The following is an 8,400-nucleotide window of genomic DNA, read 5'->3' as shown; positions in this document are numbered from 1 at the left end:
TGTATTGACTCGTTCCACATCCAAGCGGCTTGCACGCACTTAGTGATTAATGGAAGTCGAACAGTACAGCGTAAATAAACTTTATTTCACTTGAAAACCTCTGTCCTGTCATGTGGATGTTTTTACAAATAAATAACTCCATTTATTATTCCGTTGCTAGCAGAATTCTATGGTTTACGGCCACATATCCCAATTCCTATTTGTTAGAAAAAATGTTATGAGAAGTGTCGTGTGGAAATTATTTTATATATTTATTTCTGTGTCAGTTGCGATTAATCGAATCTTCAATCGATTGCATGCAATTTCCCGCCAAATGCAATTCTCGCGCGCGGAGGGTGTGTTTACAACTTGCGTGTGGTGACTGAGGTTTTGTTGGTGTGTCAGTAAGTGGAGTTTCGCCGAATTTAAATACCACAGTGAAAGTGCGAATGGCAGATACAACACGTAAGAAAGAAAAAGCTATAAGGTTTTACGTTTATTGTGATTTGTTTATGTGTAAACTTGAGTGAGATTCTACGCTAAATGCAACTGGAAGGTTTGCTCTACATTGAAGAATTATTCAAGTGCAAACACGGCGATTGTGATTTTACTTGCAAACTCCACGCCATTCCTTGTCAGTATACATTTTTCACGCTACTATTTAATGCTATGAAGTGATGATTCAATTTTTCATCCGTTGTCACAGAACGATGATCCACATAATGCCCACTCGTTTCTTAGCCATTTCACGTGCCACGTTTCGTCCTTTCTAATCAAACAGAGCTATGTATTGTAAGGCAGATAGGAACTGATTGTAGTAGGTCTGTTGTCAAGTAGTAATGGTACTTCAGTTAATGTCAACTAATTTAAATATTCTTAGTTTTTAAAAGTAATATGCAGATGAAAATCATTTGGCGGAGGACTGAGGCTAATTCAAAACATTCACTGCCAGCGTGTTTTCAGAGAGAACTCTCGGCAGAACTCTGAAATTTTAGGTACGACATCCTATACATCGAAAGTAGCATATGATAATTTGGTCAGGGCCATGCCTTGGAAGGAGATTTATGTTTCCCCTCATGAGCTTAGGCTTTCAAAATGTGGATAGGCCCAAATTCACACTGTCATTTAGTGACTTCCTCATTCTCAAACCCCTATGTGCAAAGATCTCCCACCATTGTAAGTGCAGCCAAGAAACTAGCAGTAGAATAAACTCCCAGATAAAAGTTTCATAGGACTAATAATGAACTGCAAGCAGCCATAATTGCGTTGAATAGTCATATCCTCCCAAAGGTTTAAGATCTCATGAAAAGTGGTCAAAATAAGTATGATGTAAGACTTTTTTCTAGTTCTTTTTCTGTGCAATGTGTTAAACATGATACGAGCGTCTAAATATTGATTTCAGTGATATTTTACCATTGATTATGATAACATTTCTAATTCACATCAATATAAAGTACTGGAAAGAACGTTTTTGTGTGTATTTTGCTTATTGTGGGTTTCCTATATTTACTGGTGGTATGATAGATATTTTTATCATTTAGCTTCTGACAAGAATAAGGAAACATGGACCCTCATCTTTTCCCCAGTCCTCCGTATGTTGCAATATTTTACCTGTCCTGTCCTTTCTCTCTCACCACTATCTTGTGATTTTTTCCTTGTTTGACTATTTGTCATTGATCTCCTTTACCATCAGCTGATTGTTAATACTGTGGAAATTAAATTTTTAGATATTAGTCCATTGATAAAGTCTTATTCCTATACTTCTGTAGTTAACATCTATACTCCGCAAACCATTGTGCAGTATATGGCAGAGCGTGTTTCCCAGTGTGCCAGTTGTTAAGGCTCATTTCCATTCTGTTCAGGTATGGAGTGTGGGAAGAATAATTACTTAAACATGTCTGTAAGTGCCGTAATTGCTCTGCTCTCATCTTGGCAATCCCTACAGGAGCTGTAGATAGGAGGTTGTAGCGTATTCCTTGGTTTCTCACACAGATGGTTCTTGATACTTTGTAAGTAGGCTTTCATGGGAAAGTTTGTGTAAATCTTAAAAGTGTGTGCTGTTCACATTTGTGCTTGACCCTCTTAGTGAACATTCAATATCCTGTTTTAGTTCTAGTACAAATCACACACTTCAGCAATATTGTAGGATGGGTCAGATGAGTCTTTTGTTAGCAGTCTCCTGTGCAGATTGACTGCTTTTTTCTAGTATCCAACCAGTGAACTGACATCTGCCGTGTGGTTTCTCTCTGAGTGAATGTGTATAATATATAAGAACTTTCCAACAGCATTTTTTGTAATAGGCTAATTCCATTTCATACCCCTGAAGACTGTTAAAGCCAGATATTAATATTAGTTGACCGATTCCAACTGTGCCTTTTTGATATTGTTGTCATAGGATACTACATTTTACTATTTTGTGGAGTACACTATTTTACACTAACTTAAAACAAGTTACCAATTTTTGAACAACTCTGAAATCTAAGCAAGATCTGATTGAATATATGCGCAGCTTTTTTAAAACAGTAGGTCTATGTCATAGATGACTATAGCAACTAGGAAAAAAAAATTAATGTGTGTGGAAGGTCATTAATGTATACCAACGTGAAAAGCAAGGAATTATTAATTCAGCCATGTATATAATTTTTTAAAAATAAAACCTTGTATATGGTTAGCATATAACAGTGTTTACACATTAATGTAAAATTACTCGTTCCACATTATTACAATTAACTGTACAAATGACCCATGGAACCTAAAAGTAACAAACAAGTTTTCTACCATATGATATACCTAAAGTCATTTTGAGATCTGTTTATGATTCTCCATCCAAGGTAGCATGCTGCGTCCTTACTAAGAAATTGTCGAGCCAGCGACAGATTTCGCGTGATGCCTTTAATGAACATGCTTTCAATAATAAGTGTATGACTGGTACTTAGATGTTTATCAGTAGTTAAGAAATATATTGTTTATCTGACTCCTTTGATATGTGACTTTCAGTATGTGAGAGAAATGAGCATTTGGTTTTGCTCGACCAATGTCTTCATAATCAGTGCTTGTTGGCATGCAGAAGGTCATTCTGTTTGAGAGATTTTATTATGTTTCAACTGAGAATATGTTATATTATAATCTGTTATAGGTGTGTGTCAGGGATATTGGACGGTGATTTAGTGGATAACATCTGCTGCACTACTTATATACAAATGTGACCTGTGCTTTCTTCCAACTACTGGGCACAGCTCTTTTGTTTGTGGGATTTATAGTACATAATACCCAAAATAAGAGCTACTTCGAAGAGCAATTTCAATATATAGTAAGACAGTAGTTACATCATTTCCTGGGGCCTGTTAGCTATTTCACACTACCACTGTAACCAATATCTACACCACTCCTCTTTGTAAGGTGTGAGAAGTAACCTAGGGCGGTTCACCTGTATCTTCATAGTAAAGGAGCATTTGAAAATAGAGCTCAGCATTTCATCTTTTGCTTTGCTATTCTCAGTTTCAAGTACTGTGTCATCCTTGAGTGTCCAGTTACTAATTTGGTGGCCACTTGACACCCTTTACATATGACAAGAATTTCTTTGGGTTTTCTATGTACTTGCAGAGACATGTGAATTTTTGTAGTGATCACTTGATCAGGTCTTTGTTGAACCATATCAGCAGCTGATGAGCAGTTTTCAATCCTATCAATATGTCTCAGAATCATAAGGCATTAGGAAACGGTACTGCTCCTGCATTAACATGTAAGCATATTCCAGACTCGTGTGCATAAAATGACAGTTGTTTCGCCCACACTGTTTTAGATATATTGCTGTTTGTAAAATGTAACATACCATAACTTTTTTCTCAACTGTTGTGGTGGTGATTCATTAAGCTATTGTCACATTTTATCTTGGCTGCTATCAGTTCGCTGTAGGCCTACTACATATTGTTAATGGATTATTATTGAGACAGTCACAACAGTCCATGTATTGTGTGATTTTAGTGTTATACTTCAGACTTCCAATTTTCTCTATCTTTGAGCTTGTTTATGCACATGTCCTCACTTTCCATCTTGAAGTTTTTTTCCCCTTTTTTTGTAATGTGGCACAATCATATATAGGCTAGATTTTTGTTATGTCTGCAATACTTACTTTTCACAAAATATTATTTATGTTCCATTCAGAATCACTAACTTATTGGAAGTAGAATTGTGTGTCAGCAAATAATACCTAAGATACAGTTGAACTTGGATATTAATTATTAAGAGTTGCACAAGCACTGCAGGAACAACATACAAACAGACTGACTGTTCACACAAGTGTAAAACACACATGCACAAACAGAATAGGATCACCAACACAGCACAAATGATATCACTGAATTAATGCTGAAATGAGTTTGTGTTTGTTTCAAATATTTTAAGTTATTAAGGCAGTTTCTGACAGCTACTTCGCTTTGGCTCATTCTATATCACTAAAGATTTCCTTTATCGTGGGATCCATGGATTACAGTGATATAAAATGGTTGTGCTCTATACTGTTCCTTCTGAATTCCTCATAACACATCATAATGTTAGATGGTATGCCACTTCAGAATTCACACAAATATAGGCTGCACCAGCGTAGTGACCCAGATAATGCCACATTATTGAGTGACCCTGGTAGCGCCACATTCTTGAGTGACCCTGATAGTGCTGTGTTCTTGAGGCATGCCCAAACTCCCAAGATCCTTGTCATTGATCACACCATGACCAATCCTTACCACAGATTGTAGTTGATGACGCAAAGGAAGCAGCTCACATCCCACATTTCAACCTTCCTACAAGAAATTGGATATTACTACTTTATTCAAAACACTAATTTTAGTAGTTTTAGTTGTGGATATCATTTCATTTCCTTTAGCATCCTAGTTCTTTGTGTGTGTGTGTGTGTGTGGGGGGGGGGTGTCTCCCTTCATGCTTGCTCCTACTGATCTAACTTTGTCCATGCACGTCTTGTTGTTGTTGTTTTTGTTGTGGTCTTCAGTCCTGAGACTGGTTTGATGCAGCTCTCCATGCTACTCTATCCTGTGCAAGCTTCTTCATCTCCCAGTACCTACTGCAACCTACATCCTTCTGAATCTGCTTAGTGTATTCATCTCTTGGTTTCCCTCTACGATTTTTACCCTCCACGCTGCCCTACAATACTAAATTGGTGATTCCTTGATGCCTCAGAACATGTCCTACCAACCGATCCCTTGGTCAAGTTGTGCCACAAACTTCTCTTCTCCCCAATCCTATTCAATACTTCCTCATTAGTTATGTGATATACCCATCTAATCTTCAGCATTCTTCTGCAGCACTACATTTCGAAAGCTTCTATTCTCTTATTGTCCAAACTATTTATCGTCCATGTTTCACTTCCATACATGGCTACACTCCATACAAATACTTTCAGAAACGACTTCCTGACACTTAAATCTATACTCGATGTTAACAAATTTCTCTCCTTCAGAAACGCTTTCCTTGCCATTGTCAGTCTACATTTTATATCCTCTCTACTTCGACCATCATCAGTTATTTTGCTCCCCAAATAGCAAAACTCCTTTACTACTTTAAGTGTCTCATTTCCTAATTTAATTCCCTCAGCATCGTCCGATTTAATTCGACTACATTCCATTATCCTCGTTTTGCTTTTGTTGATGTTCATCTTATATACTCCTTTCATGACACTGTCCATTCTGTTCAACTGCTCTTCCAAGTCCTTTGGTGCCTCAGAGAGAATTACAATGTCAACCTCAAAGTTTTTATTTCTTCTCCATGGATTTTAATACCTACTCCGAATTTTTCTTTTGTTTCCTTTACTGCTTGCTCAATAGAACACCAGTTTTCTTTCTCCTGATAATGACATCCTCTTGAGTAGTCCCCGCCTGGAGATCCGAATGGGGGACTATTTTACCTTTGGAATATTTTACCCAAGAGGACGCCATCACATTTAATCATACAGTAAAGCTGCATGCCCTCGGGAAAAATTACGGCTGTAGTTTCCCCTTGCTTTCAGCCGTTCGCAGTACCAGCACAGCAAGGCCGTTTTTGTTATTGTTACAAGGCCAGATCAGTCAATCATCCAGACTGTTGCCCCTGCAACTACTGAAAAGGCTGCTGCCCCTCTTCAGGAACCACATGTTTGTCTGGCCTCTCAACAGATACCCCTCCATTGTGGTTGTACCTACGGTACGGCTATCTGTATCGCTGAGGCACGCAAGCCTCCCCACCAACGGCAAGGTCCATGGTTCATGGGGGGGATGCACGTCTTACATTTTATTTTATTGATACTCTCAGTTCACTGTTCTCCATAAGTCATTTCTTCTGTGTTACTGCAAAACTCTTATATTGTCTTGTTGATTGTGAGGTATCACACTGTCGGGTTCTTTGTAAAACCCATTCATCATCTTTATCATTAGAAAACGTTTTGTGTTTCAAATCATAGTCACCTTGTAGGTTAGGGAAGCATATCTGTGAATAACTTCTCAAACAAATCAATGTAATGTGTACTTGTGATGTTAGGAAAAGGGTAGATTGCTATTCACTGTAAAGGTGACCTGCTGAGTTGCAGATGGGCACAATGGAAAAACTGTTACACATTATATCTTTCAGCCAAAGCCTTCTTCTTGTGTTCTTTGCTGTGCTACTGTGTAAGTGTCTTTTCGTTGTGCTAGTCTGCAACTCGATGTGTCATCTTTACGGTAAGTAGTAGTCGTATCCTCCTAACAGTGTTGATATTCCAAACTGAAGTTTCCATTGTTTCATGTAGGTTTGTTGTAGGAAAGTTCTGGTAAAATGCAAATGTATGTTTGATAGTTGTGACACAGACGGTGGGTTGCACTGCTGCTTGTGAAGCTATTAGGTAAAATGTAAATATATATTTGATAGTTGTGACACAGACGGTGGGTTGCAGTGCTGCTTGTTAAACTATTGGATCCTGCCCCATGCCCTGCAAACATTTGCCTTCGGTCTGTAAATTCTGACTATTTAGAAAAAAACTTCCATATATAATACTTTACCAGGACATGTGAAGTGCATGACACCACATATTATGTTAGGATTTCTTCTTATTCCAATTGTGTATGGACCGTGGGAACATGACGGCATAAATGCCTCATCTTCACGGCCCCTGTGGGAACGTTGTTTATGGGGGCAAGGAATATCTCTTAAGTTCCTCAGTTAATACTTGTTCTTAAATCTCAAAGTAGATTTACTCAGTATATTTGGTGACTTTCTTCAAGAGGCCACCAAATCAGGTTTTCCAACATATCTGTGACACACATTCATGAGTCAGACTAACCTGTAATCATTTGTATTGCTCTTCTTTGTATACATTCAGTATCTCCTGTTAGTCCTGTGGGGTATGGATCCCTCACGCCTGAGCATCGTTATGAGGTGGGAAAAACAAGTTAATTATAAACTGTCTCCTTTGTTGACTGCATTTTCCCAGTCGACATCTACATGATTACTCTGCAGTTCACAGTTAAGTGCCAGGCAAAGGGTGCATCGAACTACCTTCGGACTATTTCTCAATGACCCCACTCTCAAACAGTGCTTCGGAAAATGAACACTTAAATCTTTCCTTTCGATCTCTGATTTCTCTTCTTTTATTACAATGATCATTTCTACTTACGTACATGGGTGCGAAAAAAATATTTTTGCGTTCAGAGCGGAAAGTTGGTGATAGGAATTTCATGAGAAGATCATGCTGCAATGAAAAACATCTTTGTTTTAATGATTTCCACTGCAATCTGCATATCATATCCGTGGAACTCAGTCTCCTATATTGCGATAATACAGGGTGACACAGAAAAATGGGAACATTTTGACAATCCAGTAAAACTAGAAGTGATGAAGGAAAGAAAATGCATTCATAGTAATTGAAACCTTATAGCTTTGCCATTTACGAAACACTGATGGCATTTATCATTTTTTAAAAAATTACATCCTTTAGATGGCATCATCCTGTACCAATACGTTCGTGAAATCTGCTGTTGAGATTCCTCATTGACTACAGCAAGATCTCAGCTGTGATACTGTGAATTGGATCCCAAATTCTCTGTTTTAACTCGTTCAGGGTTCTTGGTTGAGTAATGTAGATTTGATCTTGAGGTAGCTCCCCACAAGAAAAAAATCGCAAATGGATAAATCTGTCGATCTAGGGGTCAGGGAACAATTCTCGCACATATGCCATTGATTGCCCTGCAGTGTGTGATGTTGCTCCATCCTGTTGAAACCAGGCTTCGTGAATGTTTGGAAAGTTGTCCAATGCAGGTGTAATGAAAGTTCGTAACATCTCCACGTAACAATCGGCATTGACAGTTATTGTGTTTCCCTGTCTATTTGCGAAAAAATATGGTTTGATAATCCCATTTGATGAAACACCACACCATACTGTCACTTTACTAGCATGTAAAT

The 8,400-nt window shown here is 38.0% G+C and overlaps 1 protein-coding gene across 1 annotated transcript in view; it reads left to right on the top strand.

The window, feature by feature from the left end:
• The first annotated feature begins 323 nt into the window (after nt 1–323).
• The window catches only part of LOC126162843 (DNA polymerase alpha catalytic subunit), a 244,379-nt gene continuing 236,302 nt past the window's right edge, over nt 324–8,400 (top strand). Inside the window, exon 1 of the mRNA XM_049919607.1 lies at nt 324–444. Within this exon, the coding sequence (XP_049775564.1) occupies nt 429–444 (16 nt within the window). The 5' untranslated portion in view covers nt 324–428. The remainder of the gene's footprint in view (nt 445–8,400) is intronic.

This window comes from Schistocerca cancellata, chromosome 2, assembly GCF_023864275.1.
Source record: "Schistocerca cancellata isolate TAMUIC-IGC-003103 chromosome 2, iqSchCanc2.1, whole genome shotgun sequence".
Classification (NCBI taxonomy): Eukaryota; Metazoa; Arthropoda; class Insecta; order Orthoptera; family Acrididae; genus Schistocerca; species Schistocerca cancellata.
This window is presented reverse-complemented; position numbering and strand designations above follow the sequence as displayed.